A 17,235-nucleotide genomic window follows, 5' to 3' on the forward strand; every position below is an offset into this window, starting at 1 on the left:
TATTCATTATTCCCATTGATGTGTGAAGGAAATATTAATTCAAGGGAAATCCCAGAAGGGGTTGCTACTTCCTTTCACGAAAAGCCAAGCAAAACAAATGCGTAGTCATAACAAAAACATAAAACTAGAGCTGCAAATCCGACACGCTACATCAACAAGTCTATTGTGTCTTGAATAAAGAATAGTCGGCACAACGGGGAAATCCCCGATTTTCCCCTCTTTCGCACGCTGGCTGGATGTGTGTGTATGGTGTGAGTGAAGCTTGAGTGTGTACTTAGAATTCGACCGAACGCATATTGTTTTTGACAGAGCGCACGTGATACAACGGCTTGTCAAAGTGTTTTCTTCGTCAGAAAGAATTCCATCAACCTCTCTCTCTCTTCTCCCTCGCTCTCTTAAAAGAAAAAAAAAGTGTGACGATTTCTGTCAATACTTTACTTTTTTAAGCTATCCCTGGAGAATAAGAGAACTCAACGGGTGTAATCACCAGTGCGATATAAAATAAAAGAGCCTGTGAATTATCAGACGGTCTCGTTTATTACTTGAAGCCGGGAAATAATTGCCCAAGTTTCCATTCGTTCGCGCTGCACCAATCAGCGCACAGATTTTCTAATTGGCTCTCGTGGGACCAGCGCCGTGTTTCGTGACGACAAAGCTTTGATGTCATTTTGCATTTTGTCCCTGATTAAGTTTTTGATTAACGCGGTGCTCATGTGCCTTCACGCAGTTGAGTAACAGCTGCCAGTTGGGATTAATTTCAAGACATCTCAGAAAGGACGACGACATCCACTCAAAGACAAAGAAAAATTACTTTTCGTGAAAATAAATCCTCTCCATTACTTCCGAATCGCGAAAAATTCAAACATCGATCTTTCCACCACTCGCGCTTGAAGCCGACATCGCTCCGTCTTGGTTAAGTTGTAGACCTAATTATCCAGGAGGAATCGGAGCAACTGAATGTTTTACCCAAATGCTTATCTTCGAGAACTTCTACCTGGGTGCCTGTTTTTTCTGTGCTATGGACGCCACGGATTTGCTATGGATCTCGGTCACGGTAAACGTCTCCGCGGCTCTTTTCTTCCTCTCCCGGGCACTCATCGGGCGCTTGGCGGCCAGATGGCGGGATGCGATCGAGGACAAATCCGTCTGGCGCTCCGTAGTGGATAAGCACGAGGACGAACCTTGGAGGTTTCCCAGATTGTAAGCACTTGTAATGTTCTTGTAATTTCTTGTAATGTTGTCCTGCTATCGAGCTGAAATAACAAACACTTTGATTTAATTGAACTAAAATCAAACAAATTTATTAATTTTATCTAATTTTCAAGACCGAATTTTCAAATGAGAATTATTAATTTTGTTGGGTGCATATAATTATGGCTTCCTGATCCTAAAGTAATTCTAATTTATATCATTGTTTCTGTTTATTTTTTCTCTCTCCATTCTCTTATCGTTATCAAAGTAAAAAAATCATAAAAGAGATATTATCATTATTTTCGTTATAAAAATATGCTAAATAAGGATATACAAGACATTCATCCTCTTATCTTCAGAGGCCCTATTACAAGTTTTACAACTACAATAGTATATGAGATCGAATAACTAGTGTTTAGAAACCAGTGGAAATGAATCTACTTTGTTGAGGTTCCTAGCCCACCCTTTTTTTTTGGGGGGGGGGGGGGAGGAGGAATATCCCTTCCTATTTCTTCCTCCGTATTTTTGTTCTTATTATTAGACCTGCGCGATAATTTTTTGTATCATAACATTTACTTCGACGATCAAAATGTGCCACTTATATTTATCTGCACGTTTTGTTTTTGACACTGAGCCAAAAGTCTACGCGCATGTTTTCTGTATTAATCTTTGATAATAAGTAATCCAATCTTTGAGGATGATAAACTGTTATGTTGACAAAAACAAAGTTTATCGGTACGGGCTGGCACTCATGCAGGGCGTTGGGGAAATATGTTTGTATATACTTAAGAAAATACCCGTTTTCTTCCTACAAACCTTACACAATAGACTATTCACAGTTTCGCACATGTTTTGTGTGTTCTGATTCCTTATTTTTACTTCATTATTTTGCTTCTTTTTTTTCTTCAAACTTTATTTCGTTTATTATCTCATTTAATTCAAGTGTATCCTGGTTATCATACTAGCTTATTAAGTCTCATCACTGAACCGAGGAATTTGATCTTTCCCTTATTGTAAAGTGATATAGTCGTGGTTCGGGAAAATCCTGTTTTAACGAACTCAAGACCAAGAGAATGATTCATACGGACGGATATAATATACCTTTTCCTTTTAGAATATTGCAATATAGAACCGAGGACTATCTTTGGACTTGGCGGTAATTCGTTATTTCAACACTTCCTTCTTTCGAGATTACTTCATTTATTTCGCAATAGTATATAGTTTCATTCTTTACGGTATATAAATCAGAAATAGGCTACAATCGAAGGCTTTACTTGTTCTAACAATGAGAGCCTGTGTAACTATATACATGTATTAATATAGCTCTTCTTGGCTTTCGGCCGGATGACATTGGCTGATAATGAAAATAATAATACTGATAACAAGTATAATTATGAGAGAAAAACAAGTACAATTATCGATTTCACCATTTTAATACCAATACTAGTTATAATATTATCAATACTACTACTACTACTACTACTACTACTACTACTACTACTACTACCACTTCTACTACTACTACCAACAATGATGATAATAAAAGTAATAATGATAATGATAATAAAAAAAATACAAATAATAATGATAAGGACAATAATGATAGAAATAGTTAAAATGATGATAACAGCAAAGTAGTAATGACAATGATAATACTAATAATAATAGTAATAATAATTATGATGATGATGATATAATGATAATAACATTATTATGAATAATAATAAAACAAATCAACAGGTTCGCTTACAAGTTCTATTTGTAACACTATGCTAACATTCATTTTTGTATTAATGTGGAGCAAACTACATGTATATTTGCATTTTGCCACTGCTTTACTCTTGCCCCAACCGTATATTATCGAATATATTTCCTTTCGCTATCAAAAAACGTAACATAACATCCATTGCAAATTCCATTGACTTTGTTCTTCTTCTTCATTTCAATTCATAAACCAGGACGTAGCTTAGTGCAATATTTGCGATTCTCTTCCATTCATTTTTTTTCTTTTCCTGAATGTCAACACAAGCACAGAGCCTCTATTTTTAGAGCACAATTGATAGGCTATATTGAATTTGAGTGGGTAATTCCATAAATGGGGATATCCCCACGGATTTCGAGGTTACTTGTTTTTCCGAAGGTTCATAAATTTCCTACACGCAAGTTTCTCGTACCTAAGGGGTGCATAATTCCGAAAGATATATGACGCATTTAAATGAGAAAAAAAATAGTAACGAAATTCATTATTCCGAGAAATAAAGGGGTTCATTATTCCGAAAATGAAATAAAGATTGTAATTTCGAAAATGACATATGGTTCCCTAATCTCAGGTGTGGGGATATAGTGCACGTATTCCAAAAGGGAAATACTGTTCATTTATTTCAGAGATTTGTAATTCCGAAAACGAAACATTCCGAAGACGATACATTTCTGAATTATGAGCCTTGGTTTCGACGGGTATTCCCCGACGGTTCTATACAAGTGTGGTTGCCTGTGGTTGTAATACAAAGCACATTCCAAATATTTACGGGAAAGGACTAAAGTTTCCCGTCATATTGCGATTTTATGATGTCATATTTTTTCAGGTTTGGACTCTTTCGCATTGTTTTCGTGAAAAAAACCTATGTAAGATGCATTGTAAATGACAAAACAACATGCATGTTGTGAGAGAAACCTCCTTAGGCGAATTCTTAGCCTCAATTTCTGGCTAATGTGAAAAGTAAAGTCATAAACTCACCATGGACGTCATAGGTCGTAGGTCATAATTATTGAGGAAGGGGGCGTCCGACCAAGTTTGCTTAAGGCGAAAGAAAGGTCCTTACTTACTTATGTATTAGCATTCTAATTTTTCGACATGTTTTTTTTTTTAGAGTAGCCGACAGATATTTCTGGAACTACGCTTTACAAGTTTTTTTTTAGCAAACTGTTTTTGTAGTTTTCATTCTCTTTAATCACATATGTGTACACATTCGGTATACAAATACCTCAGTAAACATTACATCGGGGTATTTCACAATTTTGTGTACGTATACTTTTCGTCGTAATGTATTTTTTTAACGTTTCTAAAAATATGATATTTGTAATTTCATTTTCAACCATCAGACATGCAAATTATCATTTTGAACGTATTAAGTATATTTATTGTTATCTTTATTATTTTGATAGTGTATAGTGCACAACTCAACATTACGATACAACGCATTAACGTTTTTAAAATAGAGTAAATACAATTTTTAATTGAATTGGATTGAACATTTTACACTGGTTATAACATCGTCATTGTAAATGACACCCCTCCAGGCAACGTACCAAAAATTGATTTTAAAAATACCAAATTAATGTTGCGTTATAGTGAAGTGAAATAAACTATATAACATAATATAGCAAATTAATCAAGTTTCATATTCATATTCAAGGAATACTTTTTATATATTTCTCTAAACAAACCCATGATAAGAATGTTAAATTTAATTGGATTGCGAAGCTATGGTTACTGACAAATAAACATATAGTTCCATTGAGGAAACCCTTTACCCATGCAGAGAAAATCCTTCATATTGAGAAAAAGACTTCTAGGCCTAATTCATCCATGCAACAAAACAATGCACCGTATGAGGAAAAAAGAAAATCCATTTAAACGTCACCCTTCTTGGAGTCTTGAAAGGAGTTCGTTGAAAGGAAATCAATATGTCGAGCCTTGGGAGTCACAGGCTGCGGATCAACAAGTGAATAGGGGAAACCCCCGTCTCCTTTCCGGTATACTGTCCAATTAAATTATGGGGAAAATCCTGTCGGAGCGTTCGAGTAAAATGCATTCAGGAGAAGAAAAGAAAAGAAATCTGACTATTCTTATATTAACACAAGATAAAGATGTTTACTTTGTATGCATACACGGGTACATTGTTGTTACCTGTTTGTCTCCACACCCTGTATTGATTTAATCTGTCTCAAAGTCTCCTTTTTATCTTTATTATTTGATTAGAATTGAGAATCATGTGAATTTTTCTTGGTTATATTTTAAATGTGTTTTTAAATAGAAATTACCGTCATGTATACAAATAATGTAATTTTACCCTAAAGAAAAACTGAAGATAATGCATATTTAATGGGAAGTCATGCTACTTTGATAAGGAAACTTAATTACGTTTGCTTTGACGTATACAAGAGGGACTAAATGTTCTATGTACACAATTAGGAAATCATATCGTCAAAAGGGTAGCCTTCATTTGTGGGCATGTTTGTCTGAGATAACGGCACGATGATTTAAATCGGGTATGATTCAATTTTCTGCGCGCTTTGTTCCTTGTAGTTTCAATTGATTTTTTCCCGATATCGGTTCGTTCTTCAATATTGCAAGCAAGACAAAACGCTCCAGTATACGCTATGTCTTCAATAGTCGTCTTCATTTGTGTCTGAAAAGCAAGGGGTCACACTTTGAAATAATGATAACAGGGAATTTCGTTTCAAATATCGCAAGTTTATTTATTTATCATGTTGTATTGTATAGGATCATAGTGTTGATCGGGGGGGGGGGGGGTGGGTTAAAGGGATATGGTTCTCAACCGGCGTACGGGGGGGGGGGGGGGGACTGTACTAAATTTTTGGAGTGGGGGAAGAGAGCGGAGGAAGATGGAATGCTATGCCCTTTTGAGTAGATAACGGTATAACCGTGAAGCATTTAATAGCTACATGGTATAACGGTGGATATTCCCTTGAGTGTATATGACTGAGTACACATATATTTACATAGCTATGGGCAATTTCAATAGGGCAGGCAGATCGTATCGAGATTCCAGGTTCAACTTTAAAAGGGTTATTTCCGTCATCTTAAAAGGTTTTTTTTCAGATATTATTGCCTGCTTATTTCGTGAACTACCCGTTTAATTCTGTAGAAATATGTTTGTGGCTTGACAATAATATCACCTGCAATGGAATGCAACATCCTTTAAAATGAAATTTTGCGTTATATTTGTGAGGATCATATTTTTTCCTTCATATTCATTTATCATTCACTCAGGGTGGAATGGCATAACCTTGTTAGCAAATGCTGCTTTTCACAGGAATCGATGAAATGTCAAGCAGAAGTTTTTTTTTGTAAAGTGGAATTACTGAACTACCCGCTTTAATCTGTAGAAATATGTCTGTAGCTTGACAAAAATGTGACCGGTAATGGAGTGCAACTTCCTGTAGAATGAAATGAGAGTTATATTTGTATGGATCGTATTTTTTCCTTCAAATTCATTTATCTTCAACTTATGCTGCATTTCACAGGGATCGATGAAATGTTAAGCAAATAAAGAAAAGCTATTTTTTTTTATGAAACAGGAATTCCCTGAACTATCCTTTTAATTCTTTAGAAATATGTTTGTGGCTTGCCAAGAATGTTACCGGAAATGGAATGTAACATCCTTGACAGTGAAATTTCGCGTTATGTTTTGTGAGTTTTGTATTTTTTTCTTCAAATTCCTTTGTCTTCGAATTGTGGCATGGAACACACTTGTCACGATCACAGAGATCGATGAAATGTTAAGCAAAGCCGGAAAGAGAAACAAAGAGGGAAACTATAAATTGAGAATTTACTCTTTTACTCTCTCTGAAGTAGAGAACTCTGTCTGAACCAAACACATTTACGAAATAAGATTGCATTGGAATCTTCAATATTTCATCAATACCGTACTATTTCGGGGAGGCATGCCCTGTTTAACGAAAAAAAAGTGAAAAAAAGGCAAAAAGGGGAATATTAAGAAAATGGATGGAAAACATCAGAGTAGGGGATTTTTTTTTCTTTTTAGTACAATGAACATATAGTTGGAAATTGTATTTTTGGTAGAGGCCAACGGAAGAAAGGGAAGCTCAGAGGGATATGGTTTTGTTTAAGGATACTAACACAGGTGAACCGCAGGTGAAGGCAAAAGTCGTGGAAAGTTTGAGGAAATAGTTGGATTGACTTAATGCAGTGTTTATGTTGTATGGTAGTAGTAGCAGCACATGAGACGACAGGGGGGGGGGGGTAGGGGGGTAGGGTAGTGGCTGTGTAGCAGTGAGATAGTGTCTTTTATAAAAATATATTTTTTGCATCTTATCTAGTATATTTTTAAAGCGAAATTATGTTTTCACTAAAATAAAGTGTCATATTTGTATTGATATATTCACTATAGCTGTCTAAATTGTAGAAAATAAGAAAGCGCTAAGATACTTCAGGGGAAAGCGCTTTATAAGCACCGTTTTTAAAACATCATTATTATTATTAAGATTAATAATATTTGGGGTTGAGATGTCTGACCCCCCCCCCCCCCGGCCCCCCGACGAAATCGTACCTGCATACACGTATGAATAGTTTAACCGTCTTGGGATAACATTACACCCGAATGAGGATATGAATTTAGTCAAAGATTTCGAAAGGAGACAATCTTTTTTCCCTTTCTTTTTTATATCTATACCCTGCAACGAGTCACACCACTTTCTATATGCAACCACACCTAATCATTTACGGATGTGGCACATTAATTTTGTTCAACCTTAAATAAAAACTCTATTCCTCGTGCTACCTATTTAAGTATTAGAGTAGTATTTTTAAACGAAAAGCAATAAATCAAACCCCATTTTTAGTACATACGGGGGATATTAAAGCATAATGGAGAGAATAAGCTGTTAAAAGAAGAGGAAATTATATATATATTGGCGCCTGACTATGCGCTCTTATAGTTAACATGCAAATTTGATTGAGAAAATGAAGATTTGTAGAAGCAATGTTTTGAAGGAAAGAAAGTAGGCATCTCATTACTTTCGACATTTCTACTCGAGGATAATTTATCATATCTGCATTACGTATGACGTCATTATAATATTCACATTACGTATGACGTCATTATAATGTTCGCATGACGTTCATTCGTGATCTATGAGCGATATGTTTCATCGCACTAAATGATGTTGTATTTCTTCTTCTTTCTATTTGCAGTTGCATTGACGTAGTTCAAAGCGCCGCAATGACGATTGCTGGATTCACCATCCTGTGCGTCGATGACGTCATTCATCATCCCTTCAGGGGTACCTTCAGTAACATCACCAAGATAGGTTTCGCCATCGCCATCGGCTGCTACATCTACCGCACCTTCCAGGACTCTATTCTCCACACCAAGGTCAAGCATTTCAAGGTCGATTTGGTGCACCATCTCGTCACCATCGCAGTTTATGGAGTGTTCCTGACGTACCGCGAGAACGCCCTCTTCGGAGCGATTGGTCTGATATGCACCGGAAGTGTGCCCAGCGTGGAGATGACGAGGCTGTTGAAGGTGGTGTCTGAGGCAAGCGGGAAACCCACCACACTGATGGGTTCCTACCGATGGAACCTGCTCATCGGAGCCGCGATTACATTCGTTGTTCGGCTCGTGATTCCCTTGATATTAGGTACTTTCGCCATTGTCACGACTTCACCGTTGACAATGTCCATACCGGTTGTTGCTTTCTTTTTCACGTCCTTGATGTTCTTCGGTTCAATCAACCTCTGGCTATGTGGCATGGCCATCCTAGCCATCCACAGGCGCAAGAGACGATACATGAAGGATGTCTACGTGAGCGCGTTGGATGGCCAAAGCAGAAAGACATTCCCGACCACGCATGCGCAACAAGCCACAATTCTTGCCAAACAGAACCCCATCAAATCGAGGCTTACGACTCCTTGTGCCAATGTGAACCTTACCCCTTCCATTCAAACCCTAACGAAAATGTCAAATAACCATTCGCTGCCCAATAACTATGTCAAGGTGCCTGTGAATGAGGCCCTGGTCCTACCTTTCAGGGACAGTTTCAGATACCAAAGGGGTAGGTCTTCAGAGGAGTCGAGTCAATCCGGTAGCAACCGAAACTCGGGGGAGCTGATGGTTGTTGAGGGTGCTGTGGATCGGCAAAGAGCTGTTCGGTTCATTGTGCCAAGGTCAACATCAAGTCGAGACTCGGTTACATCACTTACTAGCGCTACCACCGCTTCTCCAAACAATGGGGGATCACCGCAACCCGTAGCTCGGCGAATGGACCAAACACTTAGTGGAAGAACTCGTGCGTCATCCTCTATGACAGACGCGGATCCGACGCCCACCACCCCCGCGACAGTTTCACCGGCAACGATTGTTACATCAACTAACACGAGGCCGCTTCCAGCACCAACATCAACTCCATCACAACTGTCCCTTGGTGATCCAATACCAAGTCCAATGTTAACTTTAAGTACAAGTACGGAACTGAATCGGAAGGAAAGGACACCAATTACGCAGTCGTCTTCATCCACTCGGCGAATGCATGCGCATCGTCCTACACAGGCAAACATGAGTTTGGATAACCAAACGACCGTTGCACTCTCGAGTTCGCGGTTGTCATCGAGACCGAACCTCGAGAGCGTCAACGATGAAGTGCAAGATCGGCGGAACTCTACGCCGTCGAGTAGATCACAAATTCTGAACACGATGAACAATCTAAACGGACCAAATACTGTATTATCAGGACATAACACTGGAAATGGTTGACATCCACAGCTATATTTAATGATGATGAAACTGTGACGTTTAAATAATAAGACGTATTTATATAAATATTTATTACTTCTTGCCCATTCCTGTATGCCAATTAATACTGGTGTTAGTCTGCGTCAATTGAAAGCGTTTTTTCTTTCCTTCATTTTGTATTGGGTTCTCCAACATATTACCTTGCATTGTTATCATATTTTGTTAATCGATTGAGGAATTACATGGAACTTGTTTCCTCAACACTGTGCAAGACAGACATCAAGTATGCTCGTCGCACAATAGGCGTCACTTTCCTGACGTAGAATTGCGTCAATGACTAGCGCAACCTTTGACGCGCAAGGTACGAGTAATATGGTACAATACGTGATTGAAAAAATGAACGGTCCCAAAACTGCGTCGACTTAATGGCGCATGCGCTATTTCTTTCCACATGCGTCATTAGTTTAGGATATAATAACGCAAATCAAAATGACGCTCTATGACCATCGCGCATTAGTAATGTTTATAAGATGATGACGTAGATCCTAATAAAATGATTGGTTGAAAGCGTACACGTGACCAGGCATTTATTTTGCCTAACACGTAATTTGGGTAATGACCGGTCATTAGCGATCATGTTTTGCGATCGCAATCATTGAGATTTATCGTATTACTTTTACTCACGAAAATGGCTGCCGCGGAATTTAAAATGAATAATATCTAAGTTAGATCTAGGCCTAGATCAGTCATAGATGTGGACCTAGAATTAGTCATGTACGGACTTTGACTGAGATGACGGCGATTTATCATATAACAAGGATCCAAGTAATAATTTTATAAAACAAATAATACATAGCATTTTGTTCGAGCATTAGTAAAATTACCAACACTCGGTACCTTGTATGGGTAATTCTTACTAATGCCCTCACTGCATGCAGTGCATTGTTTGTCTAATATTATCTAGTCCATTGTATTTGTATACATTTATTTTCCTGTCCCATACGTTTACAAATATTTTGGCGCCTAGTTAAAATCGAAAGTAGTGTTCCCCTCACTCTTTCGTCTGACCCGAGCTCTAATGGCGCCATCAATCATCAGACTATTATCTTTGACGTAAACCGTAGCATATGGGACAAATATCCCAGACTTAGCCGCATACGTCACCAACCGTGGTGACTTAAAGATAAACTCCCAGTTCTGGTAAAAAATGAAAATTAATTCTCACAGAATCAAACAAAACTTACACTGAATGTTCAAGATTACAAATAAATGACATGTTCCAAACAATTTTGGAAGAAAATGTATGCTGGCTGAGTAATGAGCATAGAAAGACAAGGAAATCAAGGTAGTACTAGCACCGACACCATGTGTGTTGTCCCATATATAGCTTTCTGTGTACAGTGCTTGTTACTTTACCATATCCTTAAACTGCTGGCGAACAGAGCAACAAGACCAAGCTCTGTAATTATTAGGATCTCTGTCCAGTAGTGCCGTGTTTGTGCCATCTAACTGGATCGACCAAATCAATTGATTCATAATATATGTATATGCAATATTTTTTCCCGTAACATGAGAGTAATTTTAATAGTTTCATACTATTAATTAAATGTATTGTTAACTGTAACTGTATAATTGTTTTAAATGGGGGCACGCTACAAGAGTCCTATCTCGCACCCCGGGGCAACGTGTCTGACACGGCCGGTTGTAGCAACTACTCCGAAGATCAAGATTACAGTAATCTTGATCTAAGGAGACACGAACGAACGAACTTTACCAAGACTCGGCCAAATTTATTATGATTTTGATGACTCCAGAACCTTGCAGTGCACACCAATACTTACATGCTACATGATCAACTGTTTCTGATCCATTCCACACCGTTTCTTTCACAATGTATTGGCATTACCAGTACTCACCTTTATCTTTAACCGCTGAATATGGTGACAAATCCAACATTTTGTCATGACTTCTCTCTAAAATAAAACAACAGCCCTTTTTTTCTTTCGAGAAGAACATTACTTGTAATCACAAAGCATCATGCGATCTATAGGATAAATAAATAATGTATACTTACATTGATTTGGAATACGATTGTCGTCGAACGGTCTCCTTGGCAACTCAATGTGATAATGTGGTTGAAATATACGTAATCAGGGATTGTGATGAATTCATTAATATTTGATGTTGTTTTCTCCTCGTAAATCTCTAGAGGCAAAACGCCTTTGTCTTTGATAACAAAGCTGTCATTAGGGACTTTTAGATTTGCACAAAGACAACGTGGATTGCTACGATCGACGTCCTTTTAATGCACTGCCTTGAATGGACGTCACACGTATCAGTCCACGCAAATTTAAAAGTCCTATTTAATTCGTTTGCCGACAAGAGGTAATAATGTAGCAATGTGAATACATTGTGGTTATTGTTTTTTTTAAATCCCAACTTATAATAACAATAAATGTAAGTTTTATAGCGCCAAATACACTCTGTTAAGTGCACAAGGCGCACGTAGAAATAATTAAGAATAAACAGAAGCGTTTTTACATGATTTATAAACCAAGGTATTATGTTTTTTATTCTTAGATGTTGTATTTTAATACGAGCTATTTGAAAATATTAATCGACAAAGTATCTATACTCTATATGCACAACATGCAGAATAACGCAAATTATGTAAGTACTTGAATAATCTGATATAGTATATGATATAACTCTATCGACCTATATTCACACGGATGCAAACATTGTCATGCAGTTTTTTTTGTAATTCTGTTATACGTTGATGCTATGTCAGGAACATTAACATAGGATTATTCTTCATACTTCGTTCTGTAGCTATATCATTCGAAGCAATTTGTGTATCACCAGCATTTAATACATACCAGGAATATATTGCGTTAAAAAGCATAAAAACCTCATAAATCCATACAAAATGTTTACAATTAAGAACATAGTAAACATGAAATAAAATAGAATGAAATAACAGCATAAATTAGATAGAAGGCTTATTATGGTTGATATATTTATGACTTAGGATATTGGTTTGTTTTTGTACCTAGTTTGATCTCTTATCTTAAATGGCGTTTGTTATAGTTTTAATAATTATTTTCGCACTGGCGTATCCAGAGGCATCCAGGGGTACGCCCCTCAGCGTCTTAAAGGCCATGGATAAATACAATTTAGACATGCGATGTTTCGGTTTACAGCTCGCGGGGCTGCCCAAAGGCGTACACCCTGATCCCCGTATTGGGGGCTTTGAGTGGGGGTCCGGTCCGCCCCCTCTTTATTTAGCTATCATGTATACGCCCATGTCTTCTTGGATTTGTGACCGATTGCCACAATCCTTTTATAATGTGCAATTTATTGCGTAATATTCATTGTAAATTCTCCTTTTTGTATAAATATTTAAAAGGGAATGCAAGCGGAGCACTTAACGTATGTGTTTGGTGACAATCCACAGGCAATTTACAAACATTTTCACGGGTAGGGATAAACTGCTACTTCAAAGAGTTATGTAATAATTGAGTGAGAATCGGTCAAATAAAGGGAAAAAATGAATATCAATAATGTGTTTATTGCCTCATTATTGTACTACGAATACCTTCAAGTTTGAGTAGAAATTCTTGTGTGGTTTGGAACAATACGAGTAAGCAAATATACATTAGCACTTTTTCATGATAATAATAATACACAACATTTATTAGGCGCTTAATACAGGTGTCTCTAAGCGCGTCATTGTCTAATTGAAAAATTATTTACCAAAACTTATAATAAACACACAAATTATAAATCTGTTCTTTATTCAATAAATCATGCAGTTATTATAATTATAAAAATTAAGAATGAGATCAAACATACATAAGGCCAAACATAGGAACAAACATAAGATCGAACAAACAAGATGACATCATCGATGACATATTAAAAATAAAAGTTGATACCTTTTTTAATTATCGATGTCCCACTAAGAATCAGAGGCTACATGAAAGAACTCAAGATTGCAGAGGAATTGAATTTCAAAATGTCACAAGTTAATGATTAAAGTCATATAACGACAGTTATTGTTTAACAATGTTAGATCTGAAATGCATGGCCCTACACGTGTTATCAGTGTCTGTGAAATGGTGTAATATTGAAGCCCTAAAAAAATTGCGCTTCAAAATAATCATGAAGTGCCTCAAAAAAAGTAAATATCTTTGAGCGACCGGTTTTACCATACTCATTTCCCCAATAAACCGTAGCGTTATAAAAATTAAAAACCGATAGAAAAACAAAAAATGAAATTTTGATTTCCAATCATAAATAGGCGATCGGCTTGTAAAGGTTATGGGATTACTGACTGACCTAAAGGTTTATACTTCTGATTGCAGCTTGAGCTAAATCCAGGATTTTGTTTCAGAATCTGAGGAAGTTTTACCGAGTCACTTTAAGACATGGATGGAACAACCAATATATATTTCTTATCCTCTTTTTTTTGTCAAGTAACTAGAGAATATGTTATCCTTTTCCGTCTTCATCCGAAGGGATTTTCCCTCGAAGTCTCAAGAGAATGCTCTCCTAACAAACACTTCAACCGTCAGTAATGGTTCAACCTTGTCCTTGCGGAGCCTGTCCGATTCGTTCTGGCGCTGGTTGACTAATTTGAGTGAAACCGTCGCATTTGGGGGTGCAAACACTGCAGTTAAAAAACAAACGCGAGTATGTACACAAAGCGAACCGCTGGAAGTTTGTGTTTTTCTGTTATCTACAATTTTACCAAAAAAAGCGGGAAATCCCCTGTTTATCAGGTTCTGCGTAATATATTATATTGAGATGTGTTCGATACAAACCCTGTTTTCGATCACTTGTCTACAAAAAACCCCATGCATGGATCAAAATGTCAAGAATACTGTCCTAGGAAATGACAAGGGAGGGGGAGGACACTTCCAAACCTTTGGGACGATTGCTTCGAGGTAAATCTAATCTCAACATTTCATATTTAAGCCGGTATCAGGATATTATGTAGGTTGATCTTCAAATCAAATGTCACGCAATATTAATCACAATTAACCTACTCTAGTTTCCTCGAATTAAGGATTAGGTAAAAATATTGCTTCTCATTTTGAACAGAAGGCTCTACTTAACTGTATCATCATGGAGGGTCGTTTTTCAAGCTAAAATGTCAAACAGTGTTAATGATTTACAGGCACTAAGAGTACCCGAATTGCCAAAGGTTAAGAACATCCACTTTATTTGCGATGAAGCAGCTTCAGTCGAACCTTAATATAAAGACCAGACAAGGGAGACACAAAACATGGCCTTTATAGGCAGGTATATACAGATGTCTTTTATTATTATTATACAATTAACAACTAAATTATTCACCCTTTGCGTAGTTTTATGAATAATTTGAGAAGAAGAGAGGACTCGCGGGTATTGGTTGCACAGGGAGACAGCAGACGCCGAATAGGCAAGGCCGTATACATTTTTTCTATATTTCATTTCCAGGAACACAACGGAGTATAACAATATCAAAGAATACAACAATTTAATGAAAAATGTAGAAAGACGGTGAAAAAGAAAAAACAAAACGAAAATGAAATATGCCATTTGGAGATGATAGGTAGGAAATAGGTTATTGAATAAAGGAGCAAAGTCCAGAGAATTGGTTGCGTGGGGAGAAAGTGGGAGAAAGAGCAAAACAGAAATAGGGGTTAAAAGAGGAAAAGAGAGAGAGAGAGAGAGAGAGAGAGAGAGAGAGAGAGAGAGAGAAATAGATGAAACGAGTGAGATAAAGAGAGAGATAAAGAGAGAGAGAGAGAGAGAGAGAGAGAGAGAGAGAGAGAGAGAGAGAGAGAGAGAAATAGATGAAACGAGTGAGATAAAGAGAGAGAGAGATAAAGAGAGAGAGAGAGAGAGAGAGAGAGAGAGAAATAGATGAAACGAGTGAGATAAAGAGAGAGAGAGATAAAGAGAGAGAGAGAGAGAGAGAGAGAGAGAAGGGGGGAGGGAAAGGAATTACAGAGGGTTATAGAAGGGGAATGGGGAAGTCTCCATATAATAATTATTCGGGGTTTGAAGAGTATGAAGACGCGAAAGCTAGAGTTACGGAAAAAATATGAATCATTTAGAAGAAATAGAGTACATGTATTCGAAAGGGTAATGATTGTTGGATGGGCGGCCTATACGCAGGTCCCTCGGAGAGGATCTGAAGCCATCGGCCGTCTGGTTGCTTACTTACAAGCATTTATGCTTTCTTAGCAGTCAGGTAAATAACCACCACCACCACCATTCATTTCGGGGTGGGTGCGGTATTCATGTATTGGCATGCTGTACGTGCAACATTTTTGTAAGATGTCAGACCTACACAATATATTCATATAAATATGCCTTGTTTCTCGTCTACAGGCCACGTCACTTTTTGTTTTATTTCCCACTCCCATCATCGTTCTTAAACATGTTAATTTTTTCTGTCAAAGTTTTTTCGTTTTCTAATCTTAAATTTGGAGTCTCGATTCCCGATGAAGATTGATCACTTTTGTCCGAGATTTGGATGCAATGTTTTTCAGTTCGGATTGCTTCTTTACTTTCCTCATTTTGTAGGTCAAATATTCAAACGTCCGTCTGGGATGTGTTCTTTTACTTTCACCTGCTCTTTCTTGGTTTATTCCTGCCTGCCTCTTCTCTCTCTTTATTTCTCTCCATCTCATCTGTCATCCTCTCCCTTTTCTCCCTCATTCTTTCTTTCTTTTTACCTTTTTTTCTTGTTCTCCCAATCTTTCATATTCTCTCTTTTTCTCTCCATTCTCATCTGTCCTTATCGCTCCTTCTCCCCACATTACATTCATTCTCCATTTCTCCCCCATCTTTCTCCTCTTTCTTTATTTCTCCCCATATTTCATTCTCCCTCTTTCATTCTTTCTTTCTGTCCATCTCATTTCAATTCCCACCTTCCCCTTTTCATTCCCATGCTTCATTCTCCCTTCTTACTCCTCTCACTCTCAATGTCTCTCTTTCTTTCTTTCCTTTTTCGTACAAACATGAAAGAGGAACTTCTTTTTTAAAAGACACAACACAAAAGAATTACGTGATCTACTACAAAATTAATGTGGCGTAACAGGAGAGAAACCCTGTGTAATATCTTTATTCGTAATGCTACATACAGCTTGCAAGGCAAGTGGAAGAGAGCGCACAAACAGCCTCATGCTAGAAATTTCATTTTCATTTCAAGACAAAAATAAAGATAGAATACGAGATATAACCACAGACAATACTGCCTGCATTCTTTGCTTCATCGTGCTACAATTCTTGAGCAGAAGCACATCTATAGATCATTTCAAGCGAAGTTATAACAATAAATTTACATTTTACAATGACATAAGATTTTACTTCAATCTCTAACGTTTTTCCTACGGGAAAATTTGAAGCATCTCGTGGAAGGGAGTAATAACAAAGCGACGAAAAAAAATGTATTGAATAGCTCGTCACAAGGTCCCCAGGAAAGAAACATCCATAAATTTGAATATGTTAGTTCACCAGTCTACTACAAAGCTAGAAACAGAAATAA

General features: G+C 37.2%; 1 protein-coding gene across 1 annotated transcript; it reads left to right on the forward strand.

Moving 5' to 3' along the window:
* The first annotated feature begins 317 nt into the window (after positions 1 to 317).
* LOC100891224 lies at positions 318 to 10,907 on the forward strand. The gene is made up of 2 exons (XM_003729325.3): positions 318 to 1,200; positions 8,153 to 10,907. The coding sequence occupies exons 1-2, from the start codon at positions 971 to 973 to the stop codon at positions 9,711 to 9,713; spliced, it is 1,791 nt and encodes a 596-aa protein (XP_003729373.2). The 5' UTR covers positions 318 to 970; the 3' UTR covers positions 9,714 to 10,907.
* Positions 10,908 to 17,235: the final 6,328 nt, after the last annotated feature.

The sequence above is a fragment of the Strongylocentrotus purpuratus genome, unplaced genomic scaffold, assembly GCF_000002235.5.
Source record: "Strongylocentrotus purpuratus isolate Spur 01 unplaced genomic scaffold, Spur_5.0 spur5_scaffold_8, whole genome shotgun sequence".
In the NCBI taxonomy this organism is placed as follows: Eukaryota; Metazoa; Echinodermata; class Echinoidea; order Camarodonta; family Strongylocentrotidae; genus Strongylocentrotus; species Strongylocentrotus purpuratus.

Excerpts from the sequence above, each read along its gene's own strand:
- LOC100891224 (XM_003729325.3), top strand. The coding sequence starts at position 971 with ATGCTTATCTTCGAGAACTTCTACCTGGGTGCCTGTTTTTTCTGTGCT. Across the intron at positions 1,201-8,152 it reads CCTTGGAGGTTTCCCAGATT|TTGCATTGACGTAGTTCAAA; the intron begins GTAAGCACTTGT and ends TTCTATTTGCAG.